General features: G+C 41.8%; 1 protein-coding gene across 1 annotated transcript; it reads left to right on the top strand.

The window, feature by feature from the left end:
- The first annotated feature begins 2,530 nt into the window (after positions 1-2,530).
- On the top strand, positions 2,531-6,662 carry LOC137244979 (ataxin-10). The gene is made up of 3 exons (XM_067774867.1): positions 2,531-2,639; positions 2,705-3,813; positions 3,881-6,662. The coding sequence occupies exons 1-3, from the start codon at positions 2,626-2,628 to the stop codon at positions 4,045-4,047; spliced, it is 1,290 nt and encodes a 429-aa protein (XP_067630968.1). The 5' UTR covers positions 2,531-2,625; the 3' UTR covers positions 4,048-6,662.
- The last annotated feature ends 13,444 nt before the right edge of the window (positions 6,663-20,106 follow it).

The raw sequence follows: 20,106 nt of genomic DNA, 5'->3' as shown, positions 1-20,106 counted from the left end.
GTGTTCCAGCTTTGGTTTGCCGGGTTCTTATTCCGCAACTACAAAGTTTTGAAAATCGTTTTATATTGTTTACATTATTATTGTTCCGTCACCGGATTATGACTCCTAGGACCGAAACGCTTTTGATACTATTTTTGGACGTGAGCCATAAATTATTTCAAAGGGCAACACTGTATTCAACCCCCCTCCCCAATGGGGTTAGAAGAATTAGACAAGGAGTGCCACAGGGTGGTGTCCTATCCCCAATTTTGTTTAACTTCTACATATCAACAAAGCTACCTTCGCCAACAGAAGGAGTTACTATCGTTTCCTACACCGATGACTGCACAATAATGACCACAGGCCCAGGCCCACAGATCGATGAGCTTTGCAACAGAATAAACTGCTACCTCCCTGATCTCTCCAGTTTTTTCGCCTCGCAAAACCTGGCATTATCACCGGCTAAATCCTCCGCGACCTTATTTACTACATGGACGTCCCAAATACGATGGCACTACGCTACCGACTGTCCTACGCCCCAAAATCTTTGTTGTGACGTTTGATCAGGATCTACATTTTGGTTAGCATGCAGCCGCAATTGTACCGAAAATCCAGAGCCGTAATAAAATCCTCAAATCTCTTGCTGGCAGTACTTGGGGAAAAGACAAAGAAAGGCCCTTTACCACTTACAAAGCAATTGGCCAGCCGATTGCATGCTACGCGTTCCCTATATGGTCGCCAAGCTTAAAAAATACTCACAACTAAAATAAAAAAAAATAAATGTAAGGCGCGATAACCTCCGAAGAGATCTAAGGCCGAGCTTCTCTTCCAATTTGCGTCGTGCTCCTCTTGATTTTTCCCTACAAATTGGACGGACGGGACCTACATGTTTTATGCCGACTCCGAACGGCATCTGCAAGGCAGATGAGTTTTCACTGAGAGCTTTTCATGGCAGAAATACAATCGGAGCGCTTGCCAGACACTGCCGAGGGGCGACCCCGCTTAGAAAAATTTTCTTCTAATTGAAAAATCTTATTTCTAAAATTTTGATGTTTGTTTGCCCGGGAGTTGAACCCAGGGCATACGGTGTGATAGGCGGAGCACGCTACCATCACACCACGGTGGCCGCCGTGGCAACTGGCAACTGAAAACTCAGCCGTATGAAGCAAAAAAACATAAGCACGTTCTCAGTAAACTCCACAAACAGCCGTCGGACCTTTATGCAAGGAATTGTCCGATGAATCCAGTACTCAAAGAACAGTACCCAAAACTGGCGGAAGAGGAACGCACACTCCCCAGGGAAACGCGAGTCAGGATACTGTAACAGGTTAAACTCTTACCTATCCAGAATCAACCCCGACGTATAAAATGTATGCCCTGCTTGCAATGTGGCCCCACATGACACCAACCATTTCTATAATTGTAATATGGAACCAGCGCCTCTAACATCCCTCACATTATGGTCCACCCCCTTAGAAACAGCAAGTTTCCTTGGACTCCCGTTAGAGGATATTGATGACAATTTGTGATCCGTCGCACCTATTGGATGGGGCGAAGCACTACTACAACAACAACAACAACAAGACAGAAAATAGTTATCGTCCTAGAATCTAAGCCCCCACCATATTTCACAAGGATTGGTACATTTTTTTTCGACTTATGGCATTAAAAGTATCCTAGAAAAATTAAATGAAAAAGGGCGGAGTCACGCCCATTTTGAAAATTTCTTTTATTTTTGTATTTTGTTGCACCATATCATTACTTGAGTTGAATGTTGACATAATTTACTTATATACTGTAAAGATATTAAATTTTTTGTTAAAATTTGACTTAAAAAATTTTTTTTTTAAAGTCGGCGTGGTCGTTCTCCGATTTTGCTAATATTTATTAAGCATATATATAGTAATAGGAGTAACGTTCCTGCCAAATTTCATCATGATATCTTCAACGACTGCCAAATTACAACTTTTAAATTACCTTCTTTTAAAAGTGGGCGGTGCCACGCCCATTGTCCAAAATTTTCTAATTTTCTATTCTGCGTCATAAGTTCAACTCACCTACCAAGTTTCATCGCTTTATCTGTCTTTGGTAATGAATTATCGCACTTTTTGGGTTTTTCAAAATTTTCGATATCGAAAAAGTGGGAGTGGTTATGGTCCGATTTCGTTCATTTTAAATAGCGATCTGAGATGAGTGCCCAGGAACCTACATAATAAATTTCATCAAGATACCTCCAAATTTACTCAAGTTATCGTGTTAACGGACGGACGGACGGAGATGGCTCAATCAATTTTTTTTTCGATTCTGATGATTTTGATATATGGAAGTCTATATCTATCTCGATTCCTTTATACCTGTACAACCAACCGTTATCCAATCAAAGGTAATATACTCTGAGAGCTCCGCTCAACTGAGTATAAAAAGAGCGAAATTTCTTTCATTGTAACTTGTAATTTTTGAATAATTTCCCTATTATCTTCGCCCTGTGTTTCATTTTCCAACATATCCAATTCTAAAATATTTTCAATTACAAGCAACACTCTGTACCTGACTGAATCAGCTGCTTTTATCAGCATCTGGCTAACGGCAACTGTGAAAGCGTTTATCACGTTTATAGAAATGTAAACAAAACAAGGAAGCAATACGATGAACGTTGATAAGTGAGTATTTGATGTAAAATTATTTGATAGAAAGCTTAATTTCTCAATATTATGATAATTTACAGTCAAGAAGAACCAGAAAGTTTTAGGCGCATTAACGAATTTCTGCAGTTATTGCCGCTGAACGAAAAAACCTCGGGCCAATGCCTTGAACATTTGAAAGCGCTACGTAATCTTTGTGCTGTAAGACCGCACCATCAAAATATCATTGCTGAACACAAGCCATTTAATGAGCAACTGCATAAATTGCTATTCAGTCGAGCTGACACTGATATAACTCCAAAAAATATACGAAATATAACATTACAACTGCTTGCCAACGTCATCGTGCAAAATTCCAATACGCAGAGCAAGATTTGGCAATGGCATGGCGCCGCAATTCTAGAAAGCTGTAATTTGCTGCCATTGGGAAAACATACAAATATATACCTCGCTATAATATATAATGTGTTGAAAGGTGGTGCTGTCTCAAATATAGAACAACACGCACTCAATGCAGCCATCCATGTATGGCAAACAATAATGCAGGAACAGAGTAAAGATACTTTTGAATATCTGGATTTTCTCTTTGAGCACTTCGTTGTACATGGCGGACATAATACAGTGCGTTGTTATGCACATTTAAGCGCGACTGAGCGCATTTCATTCCTCGAGTATTTGATTCTTTATTTACGCAATGATAGTCCCAACGGTGGTATTCATAAATTTCTTTTGAATTATATCACCAAAGAATTTAATAAAAAATCTGATCGTATACTTGTTTGCAAACCCGATGGCACTCAATCGACACCTAGCTCCGATCCAATGCCTGCACGCGAGGCTTACGCTTTGTTACGTGTAATAGCAAGCGCAACAGGAAGTGATTTATATGGTCAATATTATGTTGATGAACACTCACTATTTTTGAATGTTAGTAGCTTATTACGTTGTCTTGCACAAATTGGCAAGCAGTCGCAGAATATTTTTACACCAATGACACAATTGGAACAAGTGGCGCCTGCCTCTAAAGCTTCGCAGGTGTTCGAGTCTGAGCTATCGTTTGAGTTGAAGACATTGTTGATGCGCTGCATTGCTAATTTGCTATATAAAAATCCAGCTAATCAAAGTTATTGCATAGATACGCAGTTGCTATCTACATTATTGGAATGTACCAATATGGATGCACGAAATCCACGTAAGTATTTTTAGCTATCAGGAAAGTAGTTAATGCTTAATTAATTAAACTATTTTTGTGTGTTTAGTTCTCAAGGAGTGGAGTATTTTAGCAATACGCAATGCCTGCTCGGGTTGTGCGGAAATTCAAACGATGATTGCGAATTTGACTAATGAAGGTCCTGCACAAAATGATATTATTGACGAACTAAATTTGGATTTAGGTGCCTTGCGAATTAAACCTAGTATAGAATAAAAATACGGAAACAAACGGGCTATGTATTAGTTTCGGCATTCGGTCATTAATTCTGAAGAAATGAGTTTTTGTTGTGTTAACAGTGCTTAGCCCCATTCAATGGGCACGACCACTCACAAATTGTCACCAAAGTCCTCTAACGGAAGTCCAAGGAAACGAACAGTTTCAACCGGGGCAACCCATAGGGAGATTGGTGTTAGAGATGAAGAAATATTCGTTGGAGCTATGGCCGTTATTCCGAATTCATGTCAGTTCTCGAGAAAAGCGTAACGTTATTTAGATGCGAAAGCAATTCAGTATTTACAAACTATTTCGATAGGATCAGAGGTTGTTGTTGTTGTTGTTGTTGTAGCGATAAGGTTGTTCCCGAACGCTTTAGGGAGTGTTATCGATGTGATGGTCCTTTGCCGGATACAAATCCGGTACGCTCCGGTACCATAGCACCATTAAGGTACTAGCCTGACCATCTCGGGAACGATTTATGTGGCCACATTAAACCTTCAGACCATTCCCTCCCTCCCTACCCCCAAGTTCCATGAGGAGCTTGGGGTCGCCAGAGCCTCTTCTGTTAGTGAAACAGGATTCGCCGCGGATAGGTGAGGTTGACAATTGGGTTTGGAGAAGCTATATATTGCGCTGGCAATCTAAAAGGTTGCGCTACACAGCCCTTTGAATCTGATATTTTAGTCGCCTCTTACGACAGGTATACCTACCGCGGGTATATTCTGATCCCCTAACCCGCTGGGGTAGGACCAGAGGTAACTGTTGTTGTTGTAGGTATAAAGTCAATCCCTGCAGCTTTTGGTGAGTGTTATCGAGGTTGGTGCTCCTTTGGCGGATATAAATAGGATACGTTCCACTAATAAGCACCATTAAGGTACAAGTCCGACCATTTCGGAATCGATTTTTAATATGACCACATTGAACCTTCAAAGGTCATCCCATCCCCACCACATAGTTCCATGAGAAGTTCTGGGTCGCCAAAACCTCACTTGCAAAATAACAGGGCTTGTCACGGGGAGGTGAGGTTGACGGTTGGGTTGTAGATGCTAAAAATTGCGCTGGCAATACCTTGAAAGGATTGCGCTACACAACCTCTTCAATCATTTGGGTATTTTAGTTGCCTCTTACGACAAGAATTCTAAGCCCTTTAATCAGCTGTGGGCCGAAAGCTATTCAAGCTATATGACAAAAAATTTCGATGAAGATAATATTTTTGTATCCAGAAAGTAACTAATTCGGCAAATAAGATTTATACATATGTACATATGTGGGGAAATCTTTCAAAGAAAGTGAAAAGTAACAAAAGGGGGCATTTGTGAGGCAAAGAGTGAACCCATCGCCAATATCTTGCCAGCGATGGGTTAACGGGAAGAGCCAAAGTGGAGTCAAATTTTCCAACAAAGCGAAAGACAACGGGATTACGTGCTACGCGTCACCCATATGGTCGCCAAGCCTAAAAATTACCCACTGGAAGAAGCTACAGGCCTGCCAAAATACTGCTCTCAGAATTGCCACGGGCTGTCTTCTTATGTCCCCAGAACACCATCTGCATAATGAGGCGAGAATACTCCCCATAAGGGAGAGAAATGAGATGCTGACCAAACAGTTCCTGTTGAATACCCAGAAACCTGAGCATCCCAACAGACATCTGATTGATGAACCAGCACCGCCTAGGGGCTTAAGGAGTCATCTCCGTAAACATTTTGAGGAAATAAGGCACCCGAGAACCCAGCTGTATAAGCGAAAAAACACAAGCAGGTCCTTGGTGAACTCCACAAACAGGCGTCGGACCTTTATGCCGGGAATTGCCCGGTGGATCCAGTACTCAAAGAAAAGTATCCAAAACTCGCGGAAGAGGAACGCATACTCTCCAGGGAAACGCGTGTCACTCTTGCTCAACTTCGTTCTGGATACTGTAACAGGTTAAACTCTTACCTATCCAGAATCAACCCCGACATACAAAATGTATGCCCCGCTTGCAATGTGTCCCCACATGACACCAACCATCTCTTTAATTGTAATGTGGAACCAACGCCTCTAACACCCCTTTCGTTATGGTCCACCCCTGTTGAAACGGCAAGTTTCCTTGGACTCCCGTTAGAGGATATTGATGACAATTTGTGATCGGTCGCGGCTATTAGGTGGGGCGAAGCACTGCTACAACAACAACAACAACGGGTCCCTTACATAACAGTGCAAGAGTGTGTTCTTGTCGGATATCAGAGTACACAAGAGCAACAAGTTCTGCAACAATTTTTTAATAGTTATAAGAAAACTCTGGGCGATGCATTACAACGATTTTTTTAAATTCATTTCTAATGCACCAACTTGCGGGGTATTCCAACATTGCTTCTACACATTTTCATGGGGTATTTGGGTTCGTTTAGAGGGGTTGTACTAATTAAATTATTTATCTTCTTTTCAAAAATCACAATACATGAAAAATTTGTTAATGGAATATTCCCAATACACGCCAAGTTGTTACATTATAAATTAATTTCGCAAAAAGTACAAACTAGTGCCTCTTACTATTTCTTTTTCCTTCCTTTTCGGTATGACTTCATGGCGACATAATAATGAATATTATAAATAAACTCGATTACTTAACTATATATCATTTTATTTAAATTTGGTAAATATTTCCATTCAACTGTTAGCCAGTCCCTAATATTTTACACATAACACATAGCTAAACTTAACTGTAATTAGTTTCATTATGTGCATGCTAACTACTTTGAGAATTTACGAGTGCCTACTTACCTCTTTTTATTTCAGTATTTTACAAGCTAAGATTTCACTCTTATTATTCACTTTCACTTTTGCAGCAACACATTTTAAAAAAACGCAGCACAAATCAAATATATAAAACCAGAGAAATAAAACCAACTATTTAAACCGCACTCAAACTTTACTTCGGCATATCACTTTCCGCAATTTGAACTCTTTTCCGTTCCATTTTGTTCCGGTAAAGTGCTGCCACATTGCAAACAAAGTTCTCTTTGTGACATCTATTGGTAAATATCAAATAACTTTCAGGGCTGGCAAAAAAATCAAATATTTACCGAAAATGCTTAAAGGCAATTTTTATAAAATTTTAAGATAACAATAGCTTTGTTTATTTTTACATGTCTATACATATGCACTGAAACTTTATATGGACTACTAATTGTGTTGATTTAACTTACTTACTTACTCAATTGGCGTCCAACAAGGCGCGCCAGTCGCTCCTTTTCTCTTCCAACCAGCGCCAATTGGTCACACCAAGGGAGTTTAAATCGTTTTCCACCTGGTCCTTCCAACGGAGTGGGGCCGTCTTTCTTGGCCGAATCGTCATCTTTCATTCGCATAACATGGCCTAGCTAGCGCAGCCGCTGCGTTTTAATTCGCTGGACTATGTTGATGTCTGCGTATAGCTCGTACAGCTCATCGTTAAATCTTCTTCTGTATTCGCCATCGCCAACGCGTAGAGGTCCATTTTCTCTCGAACGCTCCCAGAGCCGCTTCATCTGATGTTGTCGTGGTCCATGCTTGTATGATTTTCGTTTGCCGAGAGAGGACTTTACTTTTCAATTGCCTACCTAGTCCAAAGTAGCATTTATTGGCAAGAGTGATTCTTCGCTGTATTTCAGAGCTGATATTGGTAGTGTTGATGCTGGTTCCCAAATAAACGAAGTCTTACTATTTCGAAATTATGCCAAGGCACATATGCGCATATGCGCTGACTCTTTGCTCGATGACAGCAGGTACTTCGTTTTGTCCTCATTCACCATCAAACCCATCTTTACCGCTTCTTTTTCCCCTTTGGAGTAAGCAGAACTAACGGCCCGATAATATCAATGTCGTCAGCATACGCCAGGTATTGCACACGTTTATAGAATATTATTCCAGAGTGGCTAAGTAGTATAATTTTCTCCAGCATCAAATTAAAGAAATCGCACGATAGTGGGTCACCCTGTCTGAAACCGCGTTTAGTTTCGAACGGCTCGGAGAGGTCTTTCCCAATTCTGACTGAGCTGATGGTGTTGCTCAACGTCATTTTGCACAGCCGTATAAGTTTTGCGGGGAAACCAAATTCAGACATAGCGGCATATAGGCAGCTCCTTTTCGTGCTGTGGAAGGCGGCTTTATCTACACATATGAAATTGTTGTCGCAGAAAGTTAGTACTGCTAAATTTCAGTATGCATTACACTCAGTTGCAATTGAAATATGTCTCTACACTATTCTCCACTTCTTTGAACGAAAAGGTGTGTGCTCACTATTCATCCCAACCGATTCAGCCCTAGGTTATACACTATTACCAACGGAGGTGCGTGTCTCCGCTATTCATTACAACCCGTTTTGTAGAGAGTTAATCTGGAGACATTGGTGCTTGATCGGTAACCGTATCGGTAACCTTATAACAGCTGATTCGACCAACCTTATGAGAATCAATGCAATCGATTATTGGTGCCGCTAAGGTCGTAACCGTATCGTAGCCAACCAATTGAGTTTTGGTTTACCGTCGTAACGATAAACAGCTGATTACGTTCGGGATACGGATACAGCGATACGACATACGACTAAAATAAATTGATCCTCTTGAAAAGATTTTATTTTATATAAATTGTAGATTTCAAATGATACAGTATTATTTATAACCAAGTATAATATAACTTACGGCACCAATGAATCCGGCTTTATTTACCACTGCCGCGAGTCTTCAATAACTGCCGCTAGATGGGTCTCCTAAACATTATCTAAGTGATGATAAGCGTTTTTTACCCGCATATGTGGATGTATATACATGTAAAAAAAAAACACGGCTAAAAAAACGTCCCGCCGCTTTCTTTGCTTTGAAACGCCCAAATCGTATATGTGAATGCGTCTTGAAATTTAAAGTATGTATTCCGCGAAAATTAATCTGCCTTTCGGCGTAAAACGTATCATAAGACCCACTTCGATTATAAAAAATAACATTAAGGTCTAGTTATTCAGCTCGAGCCTAAACTCCAGTCAAAAGATATTAGAGTTTGGGTCTACCGCTTTAGATGCCTAAGGCCGATTTACATAAACACTTTGCCCCGGTTTCCTGGCTTTGACAAGGACTAAGATAACAATGACGATAATAGTTTAACGCATCACTGCCTTTGAAGCGACCAAACGGAAGAAAGCGGGTTGGCGTTTTATGTTGTTGTTGTAGCGACAAATACACTTCCTGAAGATTTTGTTATAGATGTTGATGGTCCTTTGCCAGATATAGTTCCGGTACGTAACGGTAACTAGCAACATTAAGGTCCAGCCCGCCTATCTCGGGAACGATTTAATATGACCACATTAAACCTTCTAGGCCACCCCGCCCCCTACTTCCATGAGAAACTTTGGGTCGTCAGAGCCTCGCCTGCTAAAGTAACAGAATTCGCCACGAGAAGGTGAGGTTGGCAATTGGCTTGGAGAAGCTATAAACTGCACTGGCATCACCTTGAAAGTGCTGCGCTTCACAACCCCTTGAATCAACCTTCGCTTACGCTAAAACTCCATCACCAAAATATCTAAAACAGTATCAAGTGCACGGAAAAGTACGGAACATGTAGTATCATATACCTACGAGGAATAACCACCTAAGTCCTATCTTAAACTATATATATATATGACTAAAGGTTGCATACTTTTTCGTGCGCTTGTTACTATTACAATTATTTTCGCCATGGCGTAAGCGAAAATTGGAATTTGGGGGCTGGAAAGATTAACTAAATAGAACTTATTGCACTGCCATATATGTACTAGTTGTTGTTGTAACAGAGCTTCGCCCCATCCTATAGGTGCGACCACTCACAAATTGTCATCAATATCCTCTAACGGGAGTCCAAAGAAACCTGCAGTTTCAAAATAATATTCGATGGGTGCATAAGACTGAATCATTTACCGCACTCTTGGAGAACTGCTCGTGTAGCTTTCCTACCAAAGGCGGCGAAGATCGGTCACGTGTGTCCCAAAGATTATAGACCCATTAGCTTAACATCATTTCTGCTCAAAACCTATGGGAGGCTGATAGATGTGTACATAAAGGCCAACGTGGATAAAAAGCTGCTCTCCACAATACAGCATGCGTACACCAAAGGCAAGTCGGTAGGCACCGCATTGCATAGGGTGGTAATAAGCATAGAGAAATCTCTGGAATATAAGGAATATGCTCGAGGAGTCTTCTTGGACATTGCCGGGAATTTCAATTATGTTTCTAAATGGGCCATTATGAATGATCTTAATTACATTCAAGTACATCCAGCCTTAACCAGATGGATCGGATGCATGTTAAATTGCAGGAAGATTACATCACTATGGGGATTGTACGAGGCCACGAAATCAGTGGACAGGTACACGCCGCAGGGAATGCTTTTAAAAAACTGTATTGGGGACTGAACTCTGAGCCAAAATAGAAATAATTTTTAAAACCAAAAGAATTTTGGAGACCTAACTCTAAGCCAAAAAAAATGTGAAGGCCGGACTCTGAACAGAAGTAGAAATAATGTTCAAAAACCGAAATGTTTTTATACACCCAGCTCTAAACCTTTTCTGATTTTTACCTCGTCACCACTCATAGCAACGGACTCCCAGCGGATTAGAGGGCTTAAAGTATACCCGCGGCAGGTATGCCTGTCATAAGAACTATTATTCAAGGGGTTGTGTAGCGCATCCCTTTCAAGGGTATGCCAGCGCAATTTATAGCCTCTCCAACCGTGTTGTCAGCCTCACCTTCTCGTGGCGAATCCGGTTTCTTCAATAGCCGAGCCTCTGGCGACCACAAGCTTCCCATCGAACTAGGAGGTGGGGGGCGGGATGACCTAGACAGCTCAATTTGGTCATACTAAATCGTTTCCGAGTTAGTCGGGCTTATACCTTAATGGTGCTTTACCGTATTTATATCCCACAAAGGACCAACAACATCGATAACACTCCCCAAAATCTTTGGGGAGTATCTTTATCGCTACAAGAAAAACAACATCAACGTATGAACGGATTAAACCGCCGTGAGTTTGTACAAAAACCAAAAGTACATTACCTTACTATGTACGCATATTTGTGTATACTTTTAACATTTATCACCACCTACATACCAGACCTGTAAAGAAAAAGTACCTGTACAAGTACAAGTATCAGTACCTCAGTACTTCGAAAAATTAGTACAAGTATAAGTATCGAGGTACTTGTACTTGAATTGTTGAAGTACAAGTAAAGTACTTGTAAGTACTTTCGAAGTACTTTAATAAGTATTGAACGGGTTTGAAGCGGATCAACCAGCACCCTTACGATCACCTAACTTTGACAAAATGGCTGAAGAAGAGTTTTACGGTATTTTAATGATACATCAGCAGATTTCAATATGATTCAGAGTTATCCTCTTATGAAGGACCTATCACTCAAAATTAATACGTCCTCAGCTTCCTCCGACCAAGTATGGCGTTTATTTTCCTTAGCAGGTATAGTTTATAGTCCTAGAAAGCAATCAATGACGCACTTTTCGTTTGAAAAGCTTGTACTAATAAAGGCAAATACAAAACTACTTTAATATTGTTAGCTGTTTTACTATTTATACTTATTTAATATGTTGTTTTACTTCTTGCTGCTTTCTAATATGAATTTCACTCATATTTTGATTTTCCATTTATGAATCAAACTGACATATTTTATCTGAAAAAGTACTTTCCTGTACTTGCAAGTATTTCGTAAGTATATCTACTTGTACTTTCGGATTCGAAGTACAAGTACTGTAGTACTTATACTTTGTACTTAGATTTGAAGTACTTGAGTACTTGTACTTATTTGGTACTAGTACAAGTATGTACTCAGTACTTTACAGGTCTGCTACATACAACTTTCAACATCACAGCAGAATCTAAAGAGAAGTTGCAGAACAAATATTTATATGTAAGTCCCCTCTCACTAAGTCGACGGTACATCCCGGGCTGATACAGACATTCGCACACATATACATTCATATGTATGTACTATATGCCAAGACTACTATCGGAGACATCAAAATAGCTTACGCTTAAATCGAGTATAAAACCTCGTGGGGCTTATGAATTGAATATCAGACTAAAACAACTTCTCTTAGCAATCACAGCAGTTGCAGCCCAATAAAACATCTCAATATTCAATATGAAAACAATCGTACTATTTGCTGGTCTCATCTGTGCTTTCTGCTTTTTCCAAGCAAGCATAGCAGCGCCTACTGATGCGCTAACTGCGGTAGATGCCGGAGATGAACAATTGACTGTTTTGGAATCAGATCCTGTTGGAAAGTTGCACCGGCAAAAGCGCGCTACTTGTGATTTGTTGAGTGGCACCGGCGTTAATCATAGCGCATGCGCAGCTCATTGTGTGTTGCGTGGAAATCGTGGAGGTTATTGCAATGGAAGAGCTGTTTGCGTCTGTCGCAAGTAAAAGGTGTGGTGCTGGGACGGTTACTTAAATATCAACAATGTACCCTTATTTTCCCTTAAGGATATTAATAAATAAAATTAATTGAAAAATAATAATAGTACTGTGTTTCTTATTGCTTTTGTATGAATTTGAATCTGAGGTCCGAACGCTCCCAAAATATTCGGCAGTACTCCTTAGAACCGATCTCAATTTTTTTATTATTAACCGATTTTGGTCGTATTCTCAAAACTTTGGGAAGTACCAAATACACGCACCCTTTTTTTAGGAACCAGAATCTGACGTCCGAACGCCACAAAAAATGTCGGCTAAATTCCTCAATTTTTCGATTATTAACTGATTTCCACCCTCAATAGGGTAGGCACCTTGTCGTTGTTGTGAGGGATGAGCCGATCTCCATAGTGCCCGACTATGAGGCGGAGCTATTTAGGACTAGCATCGACGACGTTTCGCCTTATAGGAGGGCGGCGAGATGTCGGTGACCAAGAACTGCCAATCCCCTAATCCAGGGTGTTATGCGGACCGTGCCTATTGAACGGTTTGCAGCCAGGGGATAAATTCGGCTGTATTCGAACGGAGCCTTCCGATACCGGGCCACCTCGGGAAGTATTAATGGCCTTACCACAGTAAGGGGCGCTGCTGTGGCTGACGGTTCTTTCCCCGTATATAATACTGGACCGCTGAGCCCGCCTTGTCGGGCAGGTGCGACGGTGAGGTGAAAGGTGGAGTTCTGTAGAAACGGAGCTTATCAGCTTAATGCTTAAGATGATGCTGGAACAACCAAGTAAGCCCCTTCCAACCTTTGATTCGGGGGGATGGTATAATGGTGTGAAGATGATAGCATGCGACAACATCGCGAGCTTTCGGTGGCTGGAGGAAGTGGTTCCAAACCTCCCAAGGCAAGGCACGAACGCTAGGTTTGAGGTGGTGGATAAAGGGCAAATCCCCACGGTACCAAAAGTTAAGGTATGGATACCATGCGTGATGAAGTTGGAGGATACACTGCGACTACTGCACAATCAGAATCCGAACATACCGACACAGGATTGGAAGGTACTTACTGTATCTCGGCCTACGGAGGAATGTCAGTTCTACATTTTCCAAATAAACAAGCAGGCGGAGGATATATTGTGCACGCAGCTTGGAGAAATGTCCTTCGGTACAGGCAAAATTTATATGCGACTCAGGAAAAGAAGTCCCGAGGATAAAAATCCTAACACGCTGAAAGTGGGCGAAGTCGAAAAGGACCTCAAAAGCCTAAGGGAAAAAAGGTAGGTGGAGGTAGCCGACGTCACCACGAAGGTTTTAGAAGAGGACCAACAGCCAGATGGTGCTGTGAGCCGTACAGAGGAACACCCGGCACAACAGTTACAAGAGGCTGAAGGGGGCTTGGAACACTCTAAACCAAAAGGGCAAGGGGAGGACGACGACGTCACGACGAAGGTGCTGGAGGGGGACAAACAGCCCAATGTTGCTGCGAGTCCTACAGCTAAACCTCCAACACAGTAAAGTGTCGTCGAGCGAACTCCTCCTAACCCTTGAGGAGGGTTCGTTTGACATAGCGCTGATCCAGGAGCCGTGGCTCTCATCGGGAGGAAAGGTTTCTGGACTTAGCACGCGCGGATTTGGCGTTTACTATGCGCAAACGGAAGGACGGGTGCGAGCTGTAGTAATGGTAAGGAAACAGCTGCATTTATATATGCTGCCTAATTACACAACTGAGGACCTCGTAGTGGTGGTCGTTGAGCAAAGGAATAAGCAGGCATTTATCCTGGCATCTTGCTACATGGGCCATGCTGCGGAGGTTCCACCAATGGAGTGCAAGAGGCTAGTACAGGACGAAGGGCGCAAAGGGCGGTTGGTCATAGGCGCGGATGCAAATGCGCACCACAATGCGTGGGGAGGAGCAGATACGGACGAGAGAGGCGTATCTCTATTTTGTTACATCCTGCAAACCAATTTGCAGATAGTCAACAGGGGAAATGTCCTTACATACACTGGTCCAATATCCAGCAATGTTTTCGATATTACACTGAGCTCCGAACGTGATATATCAAGGTATGATTGGATGGTTCTTGATAGACTATCTTTCTCCGACCATACGTATATCAGCTTCAGCATCCCCCTAAAGATAATAAAGAGGAGAGGAACCTTTAGAAACCCTAGGTCAACAAACTGGACTAAATTCCAGAAACAGGTAGAAACGAAACTGGGACAACCCAAAGAGGTTGCCAATGTGGAAGAACTGGAGGTGTCTAATGAATTCTTAACAAGGACGCTTATGACTGCCCTCTAAGAATATTCAGAGGAAAAGCAAAGCCGCCATGGTGGAGTAAAGAGCTGAATCTTCTAAGAAGACAGGTAAAAAAAATGTTTAAGCTAGCAAAGACCGCGGAAAGCGAAGCGTGTTGGGACGATTACAGGGATCTACTGAGAATCTACAAGCGTTAAATTTTCAGGGCGAAGAGAATCTCATGGAAAAGTTTCCTTACAGCACGGTTGAGAAAAGTCCTAGCAAAGGGAAACATATTCCAGGGACTAATAAAGAAAGAGAATGGGGAATGGTCACGTAATATTAAGGAATCGCTTGAGGTGCTTCTCGATACACATTTCCCATCGGGAGGTGTTTAGAAGAGCCAGCAGACAGCACTCACACTTCGATCACGGAGCGGGTAGTGGCGGGCCTGGTGACCGATACGAAGATCGAATGGGCAATGAAGACGTTTTCTATGTTTAAATCGCCGGGCCCAGATGGTATATTCCCGGCCATGCTACAAGTTTCAAGTAGGGCGGTCATGGAAGGCTTAAAATAATATTCGATGGGTGCATAAGATTGAATCATGTACCGCACTCTTGGAGAACTGCTCGTGTAGCTTTCCTATCAACCATGCGGAAGATCGATCACGTATATCCCAAAGACTATAGACCCATTAGCTTAACATCATTTCTGCTCAAAACCTTTGGGAGGCTGATAGATGTGTACATAAAGGCGAGGATGAAAAGCTGCTCTCCACAACACATCATGCGTACACCAAAGGCAAGTCGGTAGATACCGCATTGAATAGGGTGGTAATAGAAAGCCCTGAAATATAAGGAATATGCTCTAGGAGTCTTCTTAGACATTGCCGAAGCTTTCAATAATGTTTCTAAATGGGCGATTGTGGATGATCCTAATTACATTAAAGTACATCCAGCCTTAACGAGATGGATCGGCTGCATGTTAAATTGCAGGAAGATTACATCATGGGGATTGTACGAGGCCACGAAAACAGTTGACAGAGGAACGCCGCAGGGAGGGGTGCTATCACCTCTGCTGTGGACGCTGGTCATCAACCAACTGCTCAGACGATTCGATGAAGGACCGTAAAACTTACAGCTTACGCGGATGACGTTGCAATTGTCATAAGTGGAAAGTGCTCTTTAATGGATCAGGCGCTTCGGGATATTCATATCTGGGCATAAAATGTCGGGTTGAAAGTCAACGCGTATAAGACGGATATGGTCTTGTTTACAAAGAGGTACAAAGTCCCAAATTGGATCAGGCCTAAGTTAGGAGGGGTGACCCTACAGGAGAAACCTTGCACAAAATATCTAGGAATCATCCTAGACAGTAAGCAGTCATGGGAACTCAACGTGGAGGAGAGGTTGGAGAAGGCTTCAACGGCACTTTATGTATGTAAAAGAATGGTGGGGTGTACGTGGGGCTTATCGCCCTCTCTTTCTCATTGGGTTTTTACAGTGATTGTAAGCCCTATCCTATACTATGGAGTTGTGGTTTGGTGAAAACCCACACATAAAGCAACCTACCTCAAAAAATTAGAGGGGGTATGCAGACTATTAATGCTTAATACTACGGGAGCCCTGAAAACAACCCCGATAGCTGCACTGTATGCCATTCTGAACATTACACCTAGACCTGGTAGCAAAGAACATAGCGTTAACACCTGCAACCAGGCTCGGTTGCCTCTGGGCATCTTGAGCGCCGACTATACGGCCATAGTAGTATAGCGTCATCAATCACAAGACGAAAAGACTACCTGATTCCCTATCTGCGCTTCGAGGGCGATCTTAAGGCCACAATAGAGGTGGACGTTTGGCGCAAGGGTGCTCAAGTGGCGGACGAGGCAATACATGTGTACATAGATGGTTTCAAAGTAGTGGAAGGAGTAGGGTCTACGGTATACTGTGCTGATCCGGAAATAAACAGATCCTATAGGCTGCCAGATTACTGTAGCGTTTTCCAAGCGGAAATAGCCGTAACCAAAGCAGTAGAAACTTTGGAAGAGAATAGCTTGAGCTGCAACCGTGTTAACTTTTATATTGACAGTCAAGCAGCAATTAAGGCAACAACCTCGCATAGTACAACATCTAAATGCGTGTTAGAGTGTAAGCAGTTTCTGGAGAGAATCGGGACAGGGAGAAGCATACATCTATATTGCGTCCCAGGGCATATGGGAATATATGGGAATGAAAAAGCGGATGAACTAGCTAAAAAGGGCGCATCCCTTGTAGCTTGCTCCGTAGACGTCCCAATTAGACTGGGCGAGATTAAGCGAAGGCGAGAGGTGCACATGATCGACCAAGCGGGAAAGGCGTGGGTTCAAGCGCGGGGTTGTAAAGTGTCGAAGATTATGTGTAGGTCTAACAACCTTAGACTAACAAATTTCTTCTATCAATGAAAAGAGAGGACTGTACACTCATGACGGGTATTCTGACTGGAAACTGCCTTCTGTCATCACATGCTTTTAAATTAGGCTTGGTCAGTGATAGCAGATGTAGTAAGTGCGGGTTGGAGGAAGAAACGATCGAGCACGTTCTGTGCTCGTGCTTGCCAGGCTCAGACTCCAGCTATTAGGAGTGATTCAGCTATCAGATCTAGAAGCAGCAACTGGCTTAAGTCCTAGGAAGCTTCTAGTATTTGCCAAGAGGACGGAGTTATTTTATAACATAGGTCCTGGTTTTTGATATGGTTTTTCAGTTTGGTCGTTAAAACAAACTTCTGGTAACACTACGGACTCATTCAGTCTAGGTGAGGTCCTCATGGACCGGCCAGTTCAACCTAACCTAACCTAAGCCGAAACAGAAATACTTTTCAAAATCGAAATAATTTTCCAATCTGAAATAATTTCGAAGACCCAACCCTAAACAGAAACTCAAACAACTTTTCAAACCGAAATAATTTTGGAGACCCAAATCTGGCCAAAAAAATGTTGGAGATAGAATTACAAACCGAAACAGAAAACATTTCTAAATCCGGATTGATCAGCCCGAAAGAGTTTTGGAGACGAAACTTAAACGCGAGAGAATGTTTGCGACCAAAAAGAAATAGTTTTTAAATCCGAAGGGAATGCTTTAGAAAACTGTGTTGGAGACTCAACTCTAAGCCAAAATAGAAATAATTTTTAAAATTAAAAGAATTTTGGAGACCTAACTCTAAGCCGGAAAAATTTGAAGGCCGGACTCTGAACAGAAGTAGAAATAATGTTCAAAAATCGAAATGTTTTTATACACCCAGCTCTAAAACTTTTCTGATTTTTACCTCGTCACCACTCGTAGCAACGGACTCCCAGCGGATTAGAGGGCTTAAAGTATACCCGCGGCAGGTATGCCTGACAAAAGAACTATTATTCAAGGGGTTGTGTAGCGCAGGGTATGCCAGCGCAATTTATAGCTTCTCCAACCACGTTGTCAGCCTCATCTTCCCGTGGCGAATCCGGTTTCTTCAGTAGCCGAGCCTCTGCCGACCACAAGCTTCCCATGGAACTAGGAGGTTGGGGGGGGGGGGGGGGGGGGGGGGGGGGGAATGACCACAATTGAACAATTTAAACCATCTTGAGTATTTACAAAACCCAAAAGTACATTACCGTACTATGTACGCATATTTGTGTATACTTTTAACATTTATCACCACCTGCATACAACTTTCAACATCACAGCAGAATCTAAAGAGAAGTTGCAAAACAAATATTTATATGTAAGTCCCCTCTCAATAAGTCGACGGTACATCCCGGGCTGAAACAGTCATTCGCACACATATACATATGTATGTACTATATGTCAAGACTACTATCGGAGACATCAAAATAGATTACGCTTAAATCGAGTATAAAACCTCGTGGGGCTTATGAATTGAATATCAGACTAAAACAACCTCTCTTAGCAATCACAGCAGTTGCAGCCCAATAAAACATCTCAATATTCAATATGAAAACAATCGTACTATTTGCTGGTCTAATCTGTGCTTTCTGCTTTTTCCAAGCAACCATAGCAGCGCCGACTGATGCGCTACCTGCGGTAGATGCCGGAGATGAACAATTGACTGTTTTGGAATCAGATCCTGTTGGAAAGTTGCATCGGCAAAAGCGCGCTACTTGTGATTTGTTGAGTGGCACCGGCGTTAATCATAGCGCATGCGCAGCTCATTGTGTGTTGCGTGGCAATCGTGGAGGTTATTGCAATGGAAGAGCTGTTTGCGTCTGTCGCAAGTAAAAGGTGTGGTGCTGGGACGGATACTTAAATATCAACAATGTACGCTTATTTTCCCTTAAGGATATTAATAAATAAAATTAATTGAAAAATAATAATAGTACTGTGTTTATTATTGCTTTTGTATGAATTTGAATCTGAAGTCCGAACGCCCCCAAAACATTCGGCAAAACTCCTTAGAAACGATCTCAATTTTTTTATTATTAACCGATTTTGGCGATATTCTCAACATTTTGGGAAGTACCAACTACACGGACCCCTTTTTTAAGAACCTGAATCTGAGTTCCGAAGGCCACAAAAAATGTCGGCTAAATTCCTCAATTTTTCGATTATTAACTGATTTTCGCGATATTCTCAAAATTTTGGAACGTACCAAGTACACGGATCCCAGCATCTATTGAGGTACCTACTTTTGGTGTGCCCGATGTTGTTCTTTGTATTGAGTATTGACAGATGTGAACAGCAAGCCCCTTTTACAACGAACATCCTGGGAACAAGTCCCAGCGGAAGCAATATCCAAACTTTTTTTAACATTAGAATTTAAATTCTATTTTTTGAATATTTTTTTTAGCACTTCTTTGGGATACAATCCAGGAAAAATTTTTTGGGTGTATTTTTTTAGTTAGGGTACATTAAATATCGTTCTGAATATCTGCGATGATTTTTTGACTATAAAGCTGATAACTTACAAACATATAACTGTGCAAACCTGCTGGGTCCAAAAGATCAGCATAACAGTTGCCAGACATACATATCTATCTTTATGCCCTGCCACTCATATAATTTGATCAAAAAGTAGTAAAATGCCACTGCAAGTAAGGTCACACAATGTCACAGTTATTGACCTCACGGTGGCATACCTTACGCTTTGATAGCGGCCTGAATATGTCAGTAGATGTTAAGTTCTCTATCAGGAACAGTGGCTGATAGCATTCTATCTACCACATCCTTTATAGTAGCGACCTTCGCCTGGAAGACGCTGTAGTGAATGAGTAGCCTGAATTTCCGCCTTACACCCAGCTCATGGCATAATACTCCACCCCATTACTTAGAATAATTTTAAAAAATACCTGTCACATTAGTAACTATCAGACATTTTCTACAAAGTATATACCTGAGCATACTCCAGAAATCATGTCAATACGATTAGG

Source organism: Eurosta solidaginis, chromosome 3 (assembly GCF_040869045.1).
Source record: "Eurosta solidaginis isolate ZX-2024a chromosome 3, ASM4086904v1, whole genome shotgun sequence".
Classification (NCBI taxonomy): domain Eukaryota; kingdom Metazoa; phylum Arthropoda; class Insecta; order Diptera; family Tephritidae; genus Eurosta; species Eurosta solidaginis.
Note: the sequence above shows the minus strand (reverse complement) of the source record. Positions and strands in the feature narration are given on the sequence as shown.

Excerpts from the sequence above, each read along its gene's own strand:
- LOC137244979 (XM_067774867.1), top strand. Across the intron at positions 3,814-3,880 it reads TATGGATGCACGAAATCCAC|TTCTCAAGGAGTGGAGTATT; the intron begins GTAAGTATTTTT and ends TTGTGTGTTTAG.